The sequence below is a fragment of the Acipenser ruthenus genome, chromosome 35, assembly GCF_902713425.1.
Source record: "Acipenser ruthenus chromosome 35, fAciRut3.2 maternal haplotype, whole genome shotgun sequence".
Taxonomy (NCBI): Eukaryota; Metazoa; Chordata; class Actinopteri; order Acipenseriformes; family Acipenseridae; genus Acipenser; species Acipenser ruthenus.
Window position 1 is genome coordinate 8,075,426 of NC_081223.1, and position 21,828 is coordinate 8,097,253.

The 21,828-nt window shown below is 42.1% G+C and overlaps 1 protein-coding gene and 1 pseudogene across 1 annotated transcript; one reads left to right on the top strand and one right to left on the bottom strand.

Annotated features, from left to right (window-relative positions):
- Positions 1 to 13,129: 13,129 nt before the first annotated feature.
- LOC131705165 (zona pellucida sperm-binding protein 2-like) lies at positions 13,130 to 14,150 on the bottom strand. The gene is made up of 5 exons (XM_059007411.1): positions 14,061 to 14,150; positions 13,831 to 13,972; positions 13,511 to 13,604; positions 13,312 to 13,416; positions 13,130 to 13,239 (listed from the first exon to the last, which is right to left on the bottom strand). The coding sequence occupies exons 2-5, from the start codon at positions 13,870 to 13,872 to the stop codon at positions 13,130 to 13,132; spliced, it is 351 nt and encodes a 116-aa protein (XP_058863394.1). The 5' UTR covers positions 13,873 to 13,972; positions 14,061 to 14,150.
- A 3,039-nt stretch (positions 14,151 to 17,189) lies between these two features.
- LOC131705582 (small nucleolar RNA U3) lies at positions 17,190 to 17,368 on the top strand (annotated as a pseudogene).
- Positions 17,369 to 21,828: the final 4,460 nt, after the last annotated feature.

Genomic DNA, 21,828 nt, shown 5'->3' on the forward strand with positions numbered 1-21,828 from the left:
CCCTCTCTCTCTAGTACTGGTCACTCTGCTGTGCTTGAAAGAGTGACTACAGTTAACTTCAACTTTTTAAAACCTTTAGTATCCTCTAGTCTTTTTTTTTGTTCCAGACTGAATTGATTTAGTTCCCTCAACTGTTCTCTCAACATATTTAGGGTTGGTTGAGTGTACAAGGAAAACAACTGACTCTGGAGAGGAGTTACCAATCAATGCCAGCACACTGGAGATCCAGAATTCAGAACACAGAACCAGGGAGGACATTCGGCCCATCAGTGCAGCAGCTGATTGATCTCAAACCTGTTAAGTCGGGTCTTAAAGGATACCAGCCCTAACAACATGACTTGGTAACCCATTCCATCCCCTCACCACACTCTGTGAGAAGGTGTCTCCTACCCTCTGTCCTATGGCTATCCACACTTAATTTCCAACAGTGCCCTCTGACCCTGGTGTCAGTGCTATGCTTGAGGTATTAGTTTGCGTTAACTTTGTCAACACCTTTCAAGTTTTTAAAGACTTCAGTCAAGTCCGCCTAATTGTTCTGTGTTCAAGCTAAACAAATTCAGTACCCTCTTCACAGCTTGTTCCTTTAAGCCCCGGGATTAGTCTTCACCTTTATGATTGCTTCCCCGTTGCTGGTAGAAATAAGTCTATCACAACACCAAGGTCTTTCTCTCACACACACTGTGTATTTCAATCCTACTTTTTTCCTACTAAAAAGAGACTTGGTAATACATTTGTGAAATGTTTCAATAAGAAACATGCACTCCACACCGTACAGCAGCTGACTGATTTGCTAATGAAAAGAAGCAGCTCAACCACAACACCTGGTATAATGAACATGTTTGTGAGCCAGGTGTTTGCAGTGCTGTACTGTAGATATGAAATTCCAGAGAATGCTTCATTTTGCATGACTGATAACTAATCAATCTATTGCCTTAAATACTGTATATGGGGCCACCTGTCTGCACCTGCTGACCCCAGCACTGATCCTGCACTGTGTTAAGAGAACAATGGAGATCAGTGACACTGTGTCAATAGATTTGGATCATAGGGTATAGAGGAAATAGTTTTCAGGTGAAGTATGGAAATTTGGAAGAGGAGGGCATCACACAGTATCACAGTGTAGAGAAAGAAAGGGTCCTTGATGAGGGTTTAGTGGTGAAGGAGTGCATTTGCCTGGGAGAGGGTATAAAACAGAGCAGGGTGGAGGGACCAGAGCAGCTGAAGAGTGGAAAAGCAGCATCAGCACCTTGTCAAGATGAAAGCCTGGACTACAAGAGCCATTCTCCTCTCGGTCCTGACAGCATTGCTTCTGTCAGGGGCTGGTAAGACTGCCTTTCTCCTGAGTAACATGGGGAGGGAGGGAGGGAGGGATTGCATTGATATTCTCAACACAGAGGTTTGTCTACTTGTCTTGGGGATTGATTTGATGAGCCTGTACTCCACTAGAATAAGACACAACATTTAGAGAACTTGAAAACTCCCATGTGTTGCATCAACCACCTCCCACCATAGGGACAAATCAAGGTTTGCATTTGAAATTTCCCTTCGAGTCGATCTTGCCTCCTGCTCATCTCTTCAATAAACCATTGCAGGGTGTGTATAAAATACACTGAGATTTTAAAATGGTCATCAGTTTGATTTACCTTTTTCACAAAATATACATATCCTTGAAACATATAGACCTGCTCTTAATATTCAAACCACTTTTTATACAGCAGATTTAATATAATTTATTTAAGAGATATTAAAAATGCAAACTGTTTACTTATATGTTTACCGCAAGTTGATTTATTACAATTCCATTCCTTATATAATATGTTGCACTTAAAGTGGTTTATTTATATAATATTAATTCAAGTAGTCTACACTGTTGCAGTTATTAACAAAAGTGCAGAATTTTATGACCATAATTACATTTTTTCAAAACAGATACAAAAATCTTAATAAAATCCCAGTTTTGCTAATCGTCCGTTTGCATTCTCCATTCCATGCTGTCATTCCTTTCATAGCACTGGATACAACACAGGACTGCTCTCATTAAAAATGTAACCACAGCCTGTGTTTACAGATCTCAGCAACACTTTGGAAGACTCAGAGGAACAGGAAGGAGCACTGGAGAACAAGAGAGCGCTGGGTAAGGAAAGAAAGAAAGAAAGAAAGAAAGAAAGAAAGAGAGAAAGAAAGAGAATGAAAGAAAGAAAGAAAGAAAGAGAGAAAGAAAGAGAATGAAAGAAAGAAAGAAAGAAAGAGAAAGTTTCTTATTTGCAGGATTTAAGTTAAGCAATGACAAAAAAGCACAGTCCACATAATTTGTTTAGAAACTCAACTAATCATCGCTAATCATGCATAACATCAAGGGCTACTGTATATCCAGAAATCTCATGGTTAAACCTCACAGCTCTGCATTGCAATGTAATGGGGAACTCTCTGCCTCCCTGTGCTGAGTGTCCTATGAAGTTGTGCTCTGCAGTCGAGGGACTCCTTCATTGCTTCATGAAGCTCTCTTCTCCCTGTTCCAGAGGCAGAGGATTCAGGCAACAGTGATGCTGAGCTGGACAGTGATGGACTCAAAGGAGAGCGGGAGTTGGGTGAGTCCTTTGAAAAGCACGTCTGGGTAGTGTGTGGGTACAACGTTAAACCTTCAAGAGGAACACATTGTGAATTACAGATGATAGACTTAAGGCCAAACCCCAGTGAATCTGAGCACATTTAGCTGCTGTTTCTCTACTGGCACTAACACAAAGTGCCCAGATCTGTTTCCTAATGTACGTCGAACTGTATAAACCTATTTCTGTTTTACCTGATAGGAGACAATATGATGGAGAAAAGAGCTGACAGTGAGTACAGACGGCCTATAGCTTCTTCTGTTGAGTGTGTTTCTGTCTGTCTGTCTGCCTGTCTGTCTGTCTGTCTGTCTGTTACACTGATGCGGAAGAGGAAAACACAAAGCTTGAGGGATATACACTTTGAAAATATTTCACCTGTTTGCATTTAACATGTGCATTTAAATGTGTTGATGCAGCACCTTTAATAAGACGTATTGTATTAATTGATCACCTTAAATGTCAGTAAGAAGGATCGCCCAACTGAGATATAATAACTTGACTAAAAGGTTGTCCTGTTCCCTTACCTTTTTATCAATCAATACTTATTTTATATAGCGCCTTTCATAGTTGACCACAGTTGTTTTGCGCATAAGTCTGTGTGCTTCTTTTCATATGTAATGCAGACTGAAATATCTTTCTGTTAGTAAGTGCCATCACCATCTAGTGCATAGCAGTGAACTGAAAGCAGAAGGAAGCGTGATCCAGTCACTGGCTCTTCTATAAAGACACTTTGACTGATCCAGCCTACATTCTGTACATATATCTAAGACAGGTAACTAGAACTGAAGAGCAGCTCCTGAACTCAGGGGAAAACATCGTAACACACACTCTAACTGTTCAGCAATCTTCTTTAATGTACATTGAAATCCTAATCCAAATTTGGAGAGTTCCTCAACATGGTCTGTGTTTAAATAGAAGGGATGCAACCTGCTGTTTGTTTAATGATCTTTACGTGCTTTCTGTCTCCTGAAGTGGATTCTGAAGTGGTCCTGACACAGTCCATGGTAGTGAAGAAGGATGCCCTGTCCAAAAGATACTACAGAAGTAAGTGTGTGTCTCTCTGGAGCTGGCTCCTGGTTTGGGTGAACTGCATGGATTGTAGACTGAAGGTCAATTGATTGAAGACATTGAGAAACACTTCAGTATTACAACATATTCTACCATGGAGTGGTTTCATAGTTCTGGACAGACTGGAGGAAACACTTTGAAATGAGCCCCTTGGTGTCTTCATTAAGCTTGTAACAGCTATCAGAATCAACTGATATTCTCAGAGGAACAGAAAACATTCCAGTAAATGGAACACAAACATGAATATAAAGTGAACTATTAAATCCAATAACCACTGTTTCTGTTTTTCTTTTTCTTTCGAACAGCTTACTGTTGTAAGTATTTTATTTTATTATGGAACATTAATATATAGAAATGAATTGTATATATATTTTAAATTGTATTTAATGGTGTGTGTTTATTTCATTTTCAGATTATAGCATCTGTGCTCGTGGTAAGTGTGAATCAGATATTTTAATAAAAATGTGACTGTACAGTACAATACAATACACATGTACTGTGCGCATCACAAGAAATGAATACATGTTAACAATGGGGCCTCCTACAGCTGATGTTGAGAATATGGAATGGGGTATTATTGTATAATAGTGTGAATGAGCTGCTCTTAATAAGAATGCCATCTTCATTTAATACATACTCACATAGTGAGGTGTTCTGTATCCTGTGGGAGGGGATATAAAGAAGGAGCCCTGGCTTTGGATTTTGTCAATAATAGAAATGTACAAATAGAGAGACACTCCTTTGAAATATATAGCTCTCTAATACACTACTGAGGCCCTATTCTTGTATAAAGCAGCCACTGCAGTGACTTCAAATGGACTGAACTCAATATGTCACTTTTATCTTTCACAGTAAGGTACAGATGCTACTATGGTAAGTAAATGGATTCTACTTTATTTGATGCAGCAATCAGTGGGATTTATTTATGATTTTCAATCAGGGCATGAATTGTTTATCAGTGTAGCTTTGCTGAGAGGCTTCAGTGACACAGTGGCTAGAGTGCAGAGGTGCAGTGTGGAAGGTAGTGGGTTTGAGCAGTTCAATGACTAGAGTGCAGAGGTGCAGTGTGGAAGGTAGTGGGTTTGAGCAGTTCAATGACTAGAGTGCAGAGCTGCAGTGTGGAAGGTAGTGGGTATGAGCAGTTCAATGACTAGAGTGCAGAGCTGCAGTGTGGAAGGTAGTGGGTTTGAGCAGTTCAATGACTAGAGTGCTGGGCTGCAGTGTGGTTTAGTTGTTTTGACTAGCTCAGTGGTTAGTGCTGGGCTGTAGTATAGGAGTTAATGGGTTTGATAGCTCAGTGTTTAGAGAAAGTGGTGCCCTGCAGAGTGGAAGGCAATGTGCATGCTTGTGGATCTGAGTATTACTTTTTTATTCATTGGTCTTTTAGCAGTCGCTTTTCTCCAAAGTGCCTTCGAGACTAGGGGGTGTACTATGCATCAACAACTGCTGCTGCAGTCACTTACAATAGGACTCCAGTTTTACGTTTTGACTTGCTCAGGGTCACACACAGTGAGTGAGTGGCTGAGCCGGGATGTGAACCTCCTGGTATCAAGCCCTTTTCTTTAACCACTGGGCCACTGTCCCTGAGTAGCTCAGGGGGTTGAGTTCTGGGCTACAGTGTGGAAGGCAGTGGGTTTAAGAAGCTCTGTGTTAAAAATAGACTGTTCCTAATTTTCTTTTCTTTTTTTGTGTAGCTCATCACTATCACTACTATTTCTACTACCGTCATGGGTACCGCTGCGCTCGCCGTGAGTATGCCTTATTATTTCTGTATACATTGGTTGAGGGATATATTAGAACAATTTGAAATAGAAAAACAAGTGTCATTCCATATCAGTTTAGAACATGAGGTCAACCAGGTCAAATATGGATGGAACTCCAAGAGAGACACAGAATTGTTGGAATAAGTTTTATAACAGATGCCATCCATCATAGTCCTTCAACTGGAAATATCAAGATGGGTTTATGATTCATCTTTCAACTGCATTGTCTCCAACTATTGATCGATTGAGCTCATTCATAACTTATTGGAAAGAGGAAAGTCTAACCTGTCTCCTGCAATCAAGAAATGTATACTTAAACTTATTACATGTGTGTGATCTCATGCTGGAGTAACCAACTCCACAAATAATCCCAGGAGATCTGATGAATGGGATTGCTGCTGTTTTATGGTGTGTGTACAGTAGTTCTCTGTGGGAGGTCATTATGTCACTGACCTCAATCTCCTGTGGAACTTTTGTCATTTTAGTGAAACAAAGTATAAAAGCAGGGGTCAAAACAGAGGAGCTTTGATCTAGGATTGCTCTGAATAAAACCTCAGAAACATGTTTGGCATTTGAACTAATATAGAGGGTTTCTGTGTCTTTTATTGATAGGATTGTATTGAGAGGTTGTGGTGGCTCCACAGTTTAGCAGTTGATTCCATACCCTTTGGGATTGTAAAATTGCATGCTGAATTACACAAAGCTTTACTCAAATTTGTAATTTAAAGGAGTGCAATACAAAGAGTGTGGAGGATGCTATCTACACATGGGAGGGAGTTCAATTCTGCAGCTCAGAGTGACACTGATTGTCTATATTATTAGACAATACTGACCATTACCACCCCACAGTCTCATTACCTAGCTGTGCAATGTTCTGTAGGGTATGGATCAGAACAATAGCTTTTCTGCCCAGGTTGCTGATAATGTCTTCAATTGGTTTCAGACTGGCGTACCTACCGCTGCAGGCGATGCCAGCACTACTGAGAAGCAGCAGCGCCCAGGGATCACAGTGCTGGAGTTTACCTGACAGCAGACCTGCAAGCAAAGCTTAAACACACCAGCAACCTTCTTTTGTAGCATTGCTGTAACCTTTCTGTTCTGGTCCCTCTCCCCACACACAGCTACAGCACCCATACTTATTTCTATCAGGCCATTCCCAGTTTGTTTAAAACAGCTGCTCCCTGTTGTGCATTTGGTCAATCTCTTCAAGGATATATAATAGAGAAAACATTGCTTTTCTATTGGGTGATTCCCTACCTCTCATGAAGCAGGTCTTTACATTGTATGGAAAGGTGTCCTTATTTAACATGTAGTCTCAGATTCTCAGTGAGATCACATGCTCACACATGTTTGAATAGAAACACAGCTGCACATGGGCACATATACAAAGCGTTACTTGGAGAGCGTGCTTGATTGATTTGCTCCAGCTCATAATCACTGCACCGAGTCAGGTTTGACCAGTAGACTCATTTCTTCTCCCAGCTCCTCACAGCCACCCTGTGATGTCACAAGTGTCCCGTGACAGGCCTTGTTCACAGACTGACAAAAACATTGTGTTTATATAGAGATTTTCTTCATCTCTCACTTATTTTAAAATCTCTTTATTTGCATTCATGACAACAAATGCTCAAACTGTTGACCAGTATAAATGCTGTCCTGCCAAAACTACAGTATCTGCTGTTACATGAAACTGGGTAAAAGCCTCTCTCTTTCTGTAAAGCTTTTTCAACAATAAAACTATTAGCATCAATGTCTCCTTTTGGACTGTTTTATTTCACATTAATATAGATTAGGACTAGCAGAGGACCTAATACTGATCCCTGTGGTACACCACTGGTTACCTCGCTCCATTTTGAGGTTTCTCCTCTAATCAGTACTTTCTGTTTTCTACATGTTAACCACTCCCTAATCCATGTGCATGCATTTCCTTGAATCCCTACTGCGTTCAGTTTGAAAATTAATCTTTTATGCGGGGCTTTGTCAAAAGCTTTCTGGAAATCTAAATAAACCATGCCGTATGCTTTGCAATTATCCATTGTCGATGTTGCATCCTCAAAAAAATCAAGCAGGTTAGTTAGACACGATCTCCCTTTCCTATAACCATGCTGGCTGTCTCCCAGGATATTGTTACCATATAGGTAATTTTCCATTTTGGATCTTATTATAGTTTACATAAGTTTACATATAATAGAAGTCAGGCTTATTGGTCTGTAGTTACCTGGTTCGGTTTTGTCTCCCTTTTTGTGGATTGGTATTACGTTTGCTATTTTCCAGTCTGTTGGTACAACCCCTGTGTCAAGAGACTGTTGCACGATCTTGGTTAGCGGTTTCTTAAATAACTTGTTTCATTTCTTTGAGTTCTATTGAGAGGATCTCATCCGGCCCAGGGGATTTGTTTATTTTAAGAGCTCCTAGTCTCTTTAACACTTCTGCCTCTGTTATGCTAAAGTTATTTAAAACTGGATAGGAACAGGTCAACATGTGGGGCATGTTGTCCGTATCCTCCTTTGTAAAAACATGTGAAAAGCAATCATTTAATATATTTGTTATTTTTGTTTTCTTTGTCTATGATTTTTGCCATTTGTATCTCTTAGACATTTAACCTCCTATTTGAATTATTATTATTTATTTCTTAGCAGACGCCCTTATCCAGGGCGACTTACTATTGTTACAAGATATCACATTATACAGTATTTCACATTATACAGATATCACATTATTTTTACATACAATTACCCATTTATACAGTTGGGTTTTTACTGGAGCAATCTAGGTAAAGTACCTTGCTCAAGGGTACAACAGCAGTGTCCCCCACTGGGGATTGAACCCACAACCCTCCGGTCAAGAGTCCAGAGCCCTAACCACTACTCCACACTGCTGCCCCAAGAATATTGAATATTCTCTTGCTGTTATAATATTGAAAAAAAAACATTTTGGAATTGGTTTTAGCCCCCTAAGCAATGTTCATTTGTATCTGTCTCTCTTGGCCTGACAATGTAGAAACATATAGAGAATGTATGGGATAATAAACATCACTGCTGTTTCTCTTAAAGCGTGTTTATTTATTTCTAATACTGGACCCTGTCTTAATACTGTATTACATTCTGAATATGAATAGAGCTGGATTATTAATTGTAGATAATACTTAGCATACCAGATTCATATTTAGCATTAAAAAGTAGTGCATTATTTTGTGTATCAGCCGTCACACGAAGCCGAGCGCAGTGCGGTATACTGTAATGATGCTCCAGTCAGTCTGTCCGGACTGCACCTGAACCAGCTAAAAAACACGAAGCCCCTAATAAGCTAATTTGTAAAAGTTAGTAAAGAATTGCGCTAATATAACGAAGCTAAATTTGAACTCCTAGCTGGAGCAACGAGAGAGGGCGAGAGGGGCGGGGCAGAGAAGGAGGGGGAGACGCTGCTAGGCAACCGGCTCGTGAACATTCCACTCAGCTGAGTAGAGACCGTTAGAATTTAAAAATGCGAACGTTCTGAGCGGCGTTAGGCGCTTCGTTAAATTAACACACCGTTGCTGGCATTTTAATTTTGAAGAAAAATATATTTTAAATACTCAAATAGTGCTGTATTAAAAAAAAAAAAAATACTTCAGTTCCAGACCGTTTTCCAACAAATAAAATGAGTTACGTATTTATAATAAGTATATTTGTTATGATATTAAGACTAAACAAATGTGCTACAATTTGGTGTATAATTTATTTATCTATTAAATGTTGTAGTATTTCTTTTTTTTTAATATTGTATTGTTTTCACAAAATAACATCCATACATTATCAATTCATCTGCTAGAGTAATCAAATCACAAATATTACTCGTCAGTAATTCATACACAGACACGCTGTGGTAACTTCAAGAAGTTAAAATGTAAGGCTGGATTCAAGTTTAACCAAATAAATAAGTAAATACATTAATACTAACATGAAACAAAAATACGTTTTGGTAGCTCATACGTAGGCTTATTTAAAATACAAAATGCGACCTGTTTTAGAAATTGATTTATATATTACCTGCCATTTAAATCTAAATTATATTTAAAACTGTTTGAGGGGCAGACTAGCATAGATGATTTCTAGAATCCATTAATATGTACACCACATTAGCACTCCGAGAAACATAGAAATTGATAATTTGTAAAGAATTAGCTGTGGGATTATAATCAGAATTATGGATGCATGAGTTTTTGATTAAAATATACTCACATGTATTTGTTTCATGTTGTAATGTATTTATTAATTTCATTTGAACCCTTTGCTGGTGCCACGGCTTGTCTCTGTATCAATTCAGTGATATTTGAGGTTTTGTTTAGTACACACTAGCAGGTGATCTGATAATCTTATTGATGTTATTTTGTGAAAACAATAACACGTTAATACTGTGCTACAAAAAATGACTCGCCGTGTTGTAACTTGTGCGGTTGATGTCACGGGTTGTCATGGCAGCGCCGATCATCACGGGAGGGGTTATCCGGGACAAACGCTTCCTTCGCTGGGTCGGAGAAACGCTGGAGTTCCGCTGGCTTCCGAGGTATCCAACCCGAATATCTAAATCAATACAGTGACAACAAAGGAATGTGACATATAAACCTAATGACTACATTAATGAAGCAGTAATACACGACAGGGTGTGTGTGTTATCATGAGGTAATATCACCACGCCTTGGGTGCGTTGGGAGGCACTAGACCAGGGGTGCACAATTCCGGTCCTGGAGGGCTGGATCCCTCCTGGCTTTTGTTCCAACTGTGTTCTAAGTTACTTAATTAGACCAATAATTGGTAATAATTGGTCCAATTAAGTAATTTAGGGCAAGGTTGGAACAAAAGCCAGGAGGGATCCGGCCCTCCAGGACCGGAATTGTGCACCCCTGCACTAGATAAAGTCGAGTTCTTCAACCGTCCAGGAAGTGGTGATATATCTCATGATAACACACAGACCCTGGAGTGTATTATTGCTATTATTAAATGGGTCTAGGAGTGTGTTGTTGTTGGTAAATAAAGAAGACTTTAAACCTTATTTTAATAATTTTTATTTGTGTCACCATCCACTGAGAGAAGTAGTTCCACAGTATCTATTATTATTATTATTATTTATTTCTTAGCAGATTAACAGATTAGGTTAGATTAACAATTAAACATTTGATTTTAAACTGTTTTGTATAATATTTTCTTTTTCGGAGCTTCGCTAATAGTTTCTTGTTCATTCTTTGTAGATATTGAACTGGATCATTGCCTCAACTTGTATGTGTGGGTTTTGTCCAGTAGATGGAGCTGCTGCTGCTGCTGTTGTGATGTTTTGTTTAGCAGAATGCAGTTCACATACCGTGTTACAAACGGGACGGCGCTGCACAGATACCACCCTAGACTGCTACAACACGGCCCCCTTTTATGTGACACAGAACACCAATCAGCAATTGGCATTTTAATCGCGTCCGAATTCTGGGACTTTCCAGCACATTCCTTGCTGTTGCCCTCAACAAAGATGGCGACCGTCCTTTCGGGACTTCCGCCCCAAAGGTGGAACTGCTACGTCACACCATGTCTGTTGGGGCCTTCTAGGCTGGCTCACAGCCCCCTGGCGGCTGGGAGGATGGATTACAGCACGGGATCGCTTTATCTCGTCATAGGAAGGTGTTCTTATTTTAGTTTATTTAGGTATGTGTAATTATTAGGGTTTATGGATTGGTATGTGCTCCTTTTCTATGCACGGCACCCTCAAGTGGTAGTTTTCTTTATAGCTAATGAATTATAGAATTCAGTGTGGAAAGTAAACAATAAAAATAAAGAACACAGATGACACAGTGAGGAGGAGGAGCAGCAAATACAGATCAACTGAAGACAATTAGTTTCTACTTTTGAATGGAGTTCCTGGTATGGAACATATTGCTGTATTGGAAGGATTTTCCACTTGTTTTATTACTGGATGTAAGTAAATAAAAGTTTATTGTATTCTGAAGATTAGAAAGTTTATACACCTGGAATTATTCTTGAAGTTAAGAGCTGGAAGTGATGTGAAGCACAGTGACTAGATCATGAGTCGTAATGTAGAGGATATCCAACAAGTGGGAAAATCATTTATGAAGCCACCACAATGTAAACTTAAAGAGACAAGAGAATCTGGCAGGGAGAAGAGCCCAACATAAGGGAAAGTGGACAGGCCTGGCTTTGGAGGTTAACTTTGTACCAGCTTTTGTTTTCAAATGAAGTTAGTTTAAAACATTTCAACACGACACCCCCCTCATGCATTACTATTTCTACACACAAGGCTTCAAAATAATTAACAGTTAAACATATATTCATAAATGAGTGAAGCAGGGCTCTAGTTTGTTTCTTGTTGAAGCCTGGTTCATGACCATACCTAATTGTATACTGAAATAGAATTTATATATGAAAATTGCTACCTAATACATATTTAATAAAAAGGGACAAATGAGGGGGGTGCTGTCTTCCTTAAATTTTATCTTCATGCTAAATAACTGAAGGTATAGTAATTGCCCTGTTACTGTTCAATATAAAAATAGGGTTACAGTTCAATGGAGGAGGAAAGTCTGTGGCACTGCCACTTAAATTGAATGTTTGGTTCTACATGGTACAATAAACGTACCATGTGTTGCGCATTAATTGGGCAGCACGGAAGCCTGGCCAGGTTCCAAATACATTTCGAGGTTCTTATTCGCTGGAAGCGGCAGCGTTGTTAATGGAAAGATTGTTTTAGACAAGTATAAATAGTACCTTTGTTACGCAATAGGAGGGTGCTGCTTACTTGCCTTGTGAGTTCCTGTCATCTCCTTAGTTCCTGTTTAGGGACTCTATTCCTTGTTTTTGAAAAGTCCGCGGCGTTCTTTTTCCCGGGGAGTTTTGCCATGGTAGAGCGATCCTGTTTACCTTCGACTGTCGTTCTTGTTGGAAGTTGATTTGTTTTTTTGTTTTATCAGCAAGTGCTTTGTTCCAGTTTCAGGCTGTATTAGCCGGTGTTGTTCACCTTTGCTGCCCACGATCGCTAAAGCCTGGAGCCGGCTTGTAATGCACCACTTTGCTGACGGTGTTGGTTTTTCGAGTGCATGTTCATAGTTTTTGTGGATTACTGGTCATCGTCTTCTGAGAGGATCTTCAAGCAAGCGGGTACCCAGGAGTTTGGTGAGATCGTTGGTTTTTATTTTTGTTGCGGGACTGTTTTGTTTTTTGTTTTATTTTGTTACTTTGTTCTCGCAGTGGATATTTTGCTGGCTTGTTTATGTTTTGTTTTTTTGCTCGGAACTTCTTTTCCATCTTGTTTTGTTGAACAGTTTCAATTATTTTAGCCAATAAATGTTTAAGGTTATCCTGTGTTTCTATAGTGTATTTATTGGGGGATCTCGCGTCCTTGATGCACTGTCGCTTCGCCCTTCCCCTTGTTAATAATTTGGGTATATTTGATACAGGGAGGTACTCCCGCCGTTGGGATTAGTTTTGTGCTAAGAGCGAGACGTTACAAGTCTTTGCCCCCAGGTTCACATAGTGAATCAGTGAAGGGTCCTTGAATAACACACCACATTGAGAATGGCCTGATCAGGCCAAAGGAAAACATTAAATGCAGCAAGGAGGAGAGAATCCCATTGACATGGCCATTCTAACATACACCAAGTGTAGAATTAGTCAAGCACAAAAAATAAGCTTTTACAAGTAAGATTTTTATTTATCAATACACACTTTCTGGCAGTTTCCAGAAAAATACAACTCCAGCTACAAAGACAACCACTGAACACACACCCATTGAAGCTCCCAGAAGGGCCCACACATTGAATTGGCCTGCAAGAGAAGAAAGAATAGTTAAGTTAATTTTTACTTGAACTGCAATTGTGTTCACATCATGCATATTACCGCTTCTAGGCATAAAGTGAAGGGATCCATCTCTCTTCAGCGCAATTGGGCCAGAAGACACAAATGCCTTTACTGCACCACCATCCATCCCTTCAGCACTGCGACCTACAGGAGGAATTAAGAGGAGTCCATCAAAACAAACTGTACAAAGAAATGCATGCAAAATGTCCCCCCTCCCCCCAACAGACAGAGCTCTTACCAAGCCTCTGTTTTCCTGGAATGCACCGTCTGCTACAGAGGCTGTCTGATGGCCGGTTTGAATCACATATCACAACACTGCAGTGGAAGTAAATCTGAAAGACAGCACACCTTGTCAAGCAAAACTAGCATCAATAGCTCAGGCAGGACCATCATCCAATGAGGATTACTGAATTAAAAATCCTCTTTACACAAATATATTGCATCATAGTGTTTCTTGCAAAAGTGCAGTTATATGTTTTCATTCCAACTCACTAAAGATTTGAGCACAGTGATTTGCTGCTTGCAAAGCAAGACCCCCATCCCAACACTCCACTTTACCTGTCCTTTCAGAGCATCCTGGCCGCTTGTGAAGGAAAACATTTTCACTTCAATCCTCTTCAGATGGGAAGGGAACAGCACTCTTGCATTGCTGGAGACTGGGTGAAAGATGGTCAAGTACTCATCTGCAGAGTTCTCACAGCTAGAAAGAGAAAGAAGGTCAGGAGCACATCAGCCACAACTCCAATTCCTAGGTTTTGTAGCAGCAATATCATATTCCAGCATCTTACCTGTCCACAACAACATCCCACTTTGGAGAGCTATTCCTGTCAGCAGAATAGGTTGCCCAGCAGTTCTCCAAAAACAATTCAGCCTGTGGATCCCTGACTGAAATGTTGATTCAGTAGTTCGGGACAAACATCAATCACAAAATGTTTTAGTACAAATATTTATTGTAGAGAATGCGGAGTATGCGATTTTACAGAAAAGTATGCTGTATATACACATTCATTTGGCATCAAACCTAACTTGACTGGACGAGGCTGAGACCCCCATTGATAAAATATAAAAATTGTTATTAAGAAAGGTGGAGATGGGGAGGTGGTGGGTTACGATGTAATCAAAACGCAACAGAGATAAGTGAAGAGGGTATTTATAGTGCTAACAATTTAATTAGCTAATGTGTAAATTGAATGATTCAATTTGGGGATGGGGAGATTGGTGTCTGACCCTCCTCCCGAACTTGAATTATAGATTTCATTAATCGTAGGACATAGTTTCCGTATGTGCCTGGAAGCTCAAATTGAATGAAATGGACTTTGAAAGTTGTATTAAGTGCCTTGATAAAGTTGGGGGCAAATGAGGAAGTGCAAATCCGGGAAAAAGAAGGTTGCAGGAATGGCCTGATGCAAGGAAGCTGGAAAATGAATGTGACTGTGGATTCTTAACATCTCAGAAAGATGATAAGCATGGCTTCATGACCAGATCCTCGAAGGGAGGGGTTTTGATTTGAAAAAATGAAGTTAATATATGAAACAAAAGAGGTTGAAGCAGGAGGGGACTGAGAATCCCTTGAAATGACAACGAACTGCAGGAATTGATTTGAAGGTTTAGAGTGTGCGAGATTCGCAGCGATAGCAAATCAGCTTAAATTATGTAGAGCTTGTGGTGTTATGCTCCCATCTAGAGGTTGCGATTGGAATTGAAACTATTGGCTTCAGTGAATCAGGGTAGCATATATTTGGTTATTGAGATTAAAATCCTCGTCTATGTATAAAACATTTGCTTTAGAACAGTTAGTGATGATATAAGTAAGTTAACGTAGGTCTAGAAGAGGAGCCTGCAGTATTTAGATGTCAGAATTCGGCGAGTTGAAGCTCTCATGTTGCAAAAGCGCAGCAGCAGGAGCCAGAAGATTGCAGTCGTGAGGCACAGGCTCGCATTGCCTGTTAAAGCTGCCAGGTCGCCATGGCAACTTACCACTCCCAGGAGTCACTCGATGAGGCGTTGCCGTGGTAACCATGGTCTGTGAGTCTTTCTGATGAAAACGCAGAGCAAGCTGAGAATGACGCTGCGCTTTGAACGGCGCTGTAGCTGCGCTGGAGACTGGAGGGAGCAGAAAAGACTAACGCTGAAGCTCCTGCAGAAAAATACAAAAGTTGAATGATGAAAAGAATCACCTGAGCAGGTAGGAAAATAGCTGATAGATGGCCTTCAGTGAAAGGAGCGAACAACAAAAAACAAACACAGACGAAGGGCGGAAGCAGTGCTGGGTGTATAAATAGAAAAGAAGGAGAGATTGACATGCAAGCTACCTAACGGGATTGCCCATACCGCTCTGGTCACGCCCTTTTTACCGGACCAAACACAGCAGCGCAAGATAATGGCAGAGAGACTGGAATTTGATTGAAATTTGTTTGTCACCATATAATCAATAAATTGTATAAATAAATGTCCGGAGACATTCAAATCCAAGCACGTTAAAAAACAAAATAGAGTGGTATAGAAACAAAGACGGCTTTTACCTCGACGTGATTTGAACACGCAACCTTCTAATCTGGAGTCAGACGTGCTACCGTTGCGCCACGAAGTCCTGGCGGAGTGCACAGCGTGACATGAAAGAATGCAATAATGTGTTAATTTACCAACAAAAGAAACAAAAATAAAAGTGTATGTATTTATTTGTGAATAAACTATCTTGCTTATACGATGGGACCAGAGACCTTACATCGGCAATCTAATGAGAGGAAAACCCCAGATAGACTTTGTCTTGACCAGGGATTAATATAATTTAAAAACAAACTGCGATGGTTCCACGCGATGGGAATGTGAATAGAGTCAGTTATATATATATATATATATATATATTTCATTTAACTGTCGCTTTATTATCATAACGAAAACACATTACACATGTCCACAGTTCTGTAACAAAATGACATTATCAAAGCCATAACCATACCGGGAGTCGAACCCGGGCCGTCTGGGTGAAAACCAGGAATCCTAACCGCTAGACCATATGGGAAGCTGAGCAGCAAACTCATGGACATGCAACAGTAGCTAGTATACAGTACAATGATTGGTAAAAACCACAAAAACTGATACTTCATTACAAACACGTTACAAATGAAAGCAAACTTCAAGCCATTTATATTTATTCTCAATTAACACAATCTCTTCAATTGCTAAAAAATATATTAAAAAATCTCCCTTTGTGTTTCTCAGAAGACATACGATGGAGGGCGCACTGCAGTTTTTCAGTCTGGGGAATATTACAAATTAGCAGACTGTGCTTTAAAATACACATGTAGGGCGGGCGACTCTGTTACAAAGAATTGTCACACTGTATGTATCTCCATAATGCGTTGGGACTAAATACACAGATACATTAAAACTATTTGGAAAATGCGGGCATCTATCTCGTTACCTCTCGCATGCTAAGCGAGCGCTCTACCATTTGAGCTAATTCCTCTTGAATTATGCCAGCGATTCTCATAGGCTACATCGCAGCTTGATATGAGCAATTCAGATTGTCCTATAAATTTTGTATTGGCAATGTAGTCTGCCATTTGCAAATTCAAAAAATAAATTAACTAAATAGCAAATATTTCGACTACAGGTATGTTTTCAATTTCTTCAATAAGTAGTGTCAGCTTGTTGATTCAGTCTCTTTAAAATCCACCTCTGTGTCCCGATGCAGCAGCGCTGTGTGCTGTGGCTCGAGCTTGTTTGACGAGGCAGGCAATGCAAAAATGCCAAAACTTGCTTTTGTATCACATGACAAACTTAAGGTCTGCTTTAACGGCTTGGCTGTCTCAAGTTAGTTTGTATTGTTAATGTAACACCTCGTTGTTGCCCAGTCATTGTATCATATGAAGTAGAGCTTGTCAGTCGGGGGCGACGGTCTACAAATAAAAGCTAAGACTTTATTTGCAAGGATCATTTCCAGAGTGAAACATGTTTTGAAGGGATTGGTCTCGGTATCCACCAGGAGGACTGGGAGTGTTTTCTTCTCAGCACCGAGCTGACAATGAGTGTTGTTTTCGGGTACCTGCTCGCTGCTAGTGTTGTTGAAGGAAGGAGACACATTTTGAGTGCGTATCTCATACTGGTAGAAACGCAGAAAAAAAGAAACCATCAAGCCTACAATTGTTCAGTTGTTTAAATCAATAAGCAAATTTCAAATTGATCAATGCTAATCTTAAAACAATTTAAGAGCACTTTAAATAGGCCTTGACTAATATAAACATATAGTAATGTGATTTGCACTACGCAGGACTAGATGAGCTTAAATAAAGACATTACATCTGAAAATAACTTGTGCTTACCCCCACTTACAAGGAAAGTGTCAAACATTGTATTCGTTCTCAAAACGTGTTAGAAAATGTAAACAGCAGTTGGAGAATGCCGATGTCGATCATCCTAGCATGTTAAAGGAGAGCATTTCTCATGTAAGCTACTTGCAGCCATAGATCGTTTATACTGTTCTCAATGGTCCGCATCCCAGCTTGAGACCACGATCCAGTGGCCGACCGAGATGTTTTTCAAAGTAATATGTTATTTGGAATATTAAAACAATCAAGTTAAATAACAGATGTTTGGGCACAAAATATTTTTCAGTGACTTCAACAAGTAGTCTGTTTACAACAAAAATGCAACCATGTGTTAGGAACACTATTTTAGTCCGATTTAAAATGGAAATTAAAATGGTATTGAGAGCTGACAAGAGTTTTGTATCAGCTGTTGATTTCCTTGAAACACTCTTTTATAGTAAAATGAACACATTTTATTCCTTTTAAAAATAAGTAAAAGTGAACTGTCAGAAGTGGGATTTGAACCCACGCCTCCATTCAGAGACCAGAACACACAATTCGTTGGAAAGACAGAGTCCTTGAGTCTGGCCCCTTAGAACACTCGGCCATCCTGACAACCTGCGTTTATTATAGTAGAAAACCGCATTATTTATTTCAGCACAGCCTAGGGTTGTCATATCAAGGCCTGATCGGGTTTATTACGCACATACCAACTGTTGCTCCATGAATGATGTAATGACAAGTGTATTGTCAATAGAGCAGTTAGCAGTTGTGCCAGTCCCCTTGCAAAGTGAGGTGGAACCCATTTAAGGGTGGGCATATAATAGTGGTCAGTCTACAGGAACCAGGGACTGAGGCAGATAGGCAAGTTCCTGCTTCAAGTAATCTTTAATTAACTACATTTGGTAACTTTGTAAGGTGGTGTTTGAATTAGCTGAGTTGGTGTGTGATTAGTACCAGGTGAGTGGTTTAATTGAATAGAAGTTGTTTTGCTATCTGATTGGTTTCCACGCAGTTGTTTTTTATATATTAAGCAGCCTATTTTAGCGCCAGCTAGAAGCGCCAGCCAACTGAAGAGCCTCAACAAAAGAGCCGGGAGTCTAGCTGTGGGAGTCCAGCAAGGGGAGGCCTGCACTGAGACGCTGTTAAAATAGATCCAAACCTAACGGGGCTCTAGAAGAAGCTATCTACTAGTCAGGTCTGTACCCTCCACCCTACTGCTCCTACTGTGCCTTTTGTCCTGCTTGTCCTGCTATGACTGTCTCTCACATCCCTGTTCTGTCCTCCCGTCCTCGTCCTCTGCCCTCCCTCCGCTGCTGCTCCTCCAACCCCTCTAACCTCATTTCTCTGCCTCTCCCCCCCTCCCGCACACTCTCTGGTGCACTCTGGAACTGTCACTCTTCTGCTAACAAAGCTGATTTCATATCTGCCTTTGCCTCCCACCTCTCGCTGGATTTCCTTGCTCTCACTGAAACCTGGCTGTCCCCTGATAACACTGTTACTCCTGCTGCCCTGTCCTCTCTCTACGTCCTGTCCCATACCCCGTGTCTCACTGGACGGGGAGGTGGGACGGGTCTTCTCCTCTCTCCCTACTTACTCTTTTCTGTCCCCTCCGATCTCATCTCACTCTCTGTCAATACCTTTGAATTTCATGCAGTCCAACTAACCTTTCCCGGTCAACTCCTGCTCATTGTTCTGTACCGCCCCCCTGGGCCTCTCACTCACTTTCTGGATGAACTCGACTATCTACTCTCCTCCCTCCCCTCTCTGTCTACCCCGACTGTCCTGTTGGGTGACTTCAACATCCATCTCTCCAACCCCAGCCACTCTGCTGGATTCCTCCCTCTCCTGCACTCCTTCGACTTCTGTCTCTCTCCATCCCCCCCTACCCACAAAGCTGGCCGTCAACTGGACCTCACCTTCTCCAGGGCCTGCTGCCCCTCCACCCTCTCTGTCACCCCCCTGGACCTCTCTGATCACTATTTCATCTCTTTTTCTCTGTCTCTCCCCCCTCTCCCTGCTCCTCCTACCCCCACTGTCGCCTCTCACCGTAACCTCCGCTCTCTCTCCCCCTCTGTCCTTGCCTCCACTGCTCTCTCTCACCTCCCTCCTATTGACTCCTTTTCACAACTCTCCATAGACTCTGCTACCTCCACCCTCTTCTCCTCACTCACCTCCTCCCTCGACTCCCTCTGTCCCCTCACCTCCCGTCCTGTTCGCCCCTCCCCTCCCCATCCCTGGCTCTCCTCTGCGCTCCGCTCGGCAAGAATCACACTGCGATCTGCTGAAAAGAAATGGAAGAGAACCAAACTCCCTGCTGCCCTAGACCTTTACCGCACTCTCCTCTCCTCCTTCTCCTCTACTCTCTCCTCTGCTAAATGTGCTTATTTCCAATCTGTAATCCAAGCCTCCACTAACAACTCACGTAAACTATTCTCTACCTTCTCCTCCCTCCTAAACCCTCCCCCCCTCCTCCTCCCTCCTCTATCTCCCCTGATGACTTTGCCTCCTTCTTCTCTTCTAAAATTTCAGATATCCGCAAACTCTTTAACACCTCTCCCTCCCCCGCACCCCCCTCCCGCTCCAACTCCTACACCCACTGCAACCCCTACTAACTCACCCTCCTTCTCCACCTTCTTGCCCCTCTCAGACTCTGACCTCTCCTCCCTGCTCCAGGGTCACAAACCCACCACGTGTGCCTTGGACCCCCTCCCCACTCACCTCTTTCAAGCTGCTGCTCCTGCTCTACTCCCCTTCATCTCCTCCCTCCTCAACACCTCTCTACTTTCTGGTATCTTTCCCTCTGCCTTCAAAAAAGCCTCTATCACTCCCCTCCTCAAAAAACCTACCCTCGACCCCACCTCCCTCCAGAGCTACCGTCCTGTCTCCCTCCTACCCTTCCTCTCCAAAACCCTCGAGCGGACTGTACACCGCCAGCTCTCTGCTTTCCTGTCCAACCACTCTCTGCTTGACCCTCTCCAATCTGGCTTCCGCTCTGCTCACTCCACTGAAACCGCCCTCCTGTCTGTCACCAACTCACTTAAATGTGCCCAAGCTGCCTCTCTCTCCTCTGTCCTAATTCTCCTCGACCTCTCTGCTGCCTTTGACACTGTTGATCACTCTATTCTACTATCATCTCTTGCTGACCTGGGGATCTCTGGCAATGCTCTGGCCTGGTTCTCCTCCTACCTCTCCAACCGCACTTACCAGGTAACCTGGCGTGGAGCAACCTCCACACCTCACCCTCTCTTAACTGGAGTCCCCCAAGGGTCAGTCTTGGGTCCTCTCCTGTTCTCTCTCTACACCCGCTCCCTGGGCCCCCTCATCGCATCCTATGGTTTCTCATACCATTTCTATGCTGATGATGCTCAGATTTTCCTCTCCTTCCCCACCTCTGACTCTACCATCTCCTCCCGTATCTCTACCTGTCTATCTGCTATTTCCTCCTGGATGCACTCGCATCACCTCAAACTCAACCTCTCTAAATCTGACCTCCTTTTCTTTCCCTCCTCCTCCCCCTCCTCTGATCTCTCTATCTCTGTTCCTCTGGAATCTACCACACTCTCTCCCTCTTCCTCCGCTAAGAACCTTGGAGTCACCCTGGAACCCTGCCTCTCTTATTCCCAGCACATCTCCACTCTGGCACGCACTTGCCGATTCTTCCTGAGCAACATCCGAAGAATCCGACCCTTCCTCACCAACTATGCTACCAAGCTCCTGGTCCAGGCCCTGGTACTCTCCCGCCTAGACTACTGCAACTCCCTCCTGGCTGGCCTCCCTGCGTCCGCCACCCGTCCGCTCCAGCTCATCCAGAACTCTGCTGCCCGCCTGGTGTTCTCTCTGCCTCGCTTCGCCCACGCTACTCCACTACTCCGCTCGCTCCACTGGCTCCCGATCACCGCTCGCATCCAGTTCAAGACTCTTGTACTAGCCTACAGATGCCTTGACCAGACTGCACCCAGCTACCTCCAGACCCTCATCTCTCCCTACACCCCCACTCGACCTCTCCACTCCGCCTGCACTAGAAGACTAGCTCTACCTCCGCTACGCTCCCCTGCCTCCAAAGCCCGCTCCTTCTCCACCCTTGCTCCGCAGTGGTGGAATGACCTTCCTACAGATGTCAGGACTGCCCAGTCCCTGACCACATTCTGGCGCCTCCTTAAGACTCACCTCTTCAAAGAGCACCTGTAGAACTCCTCTGTTTGTATCCTGGGACACTATCACCCTTCATGTAAATGTGCTTTAT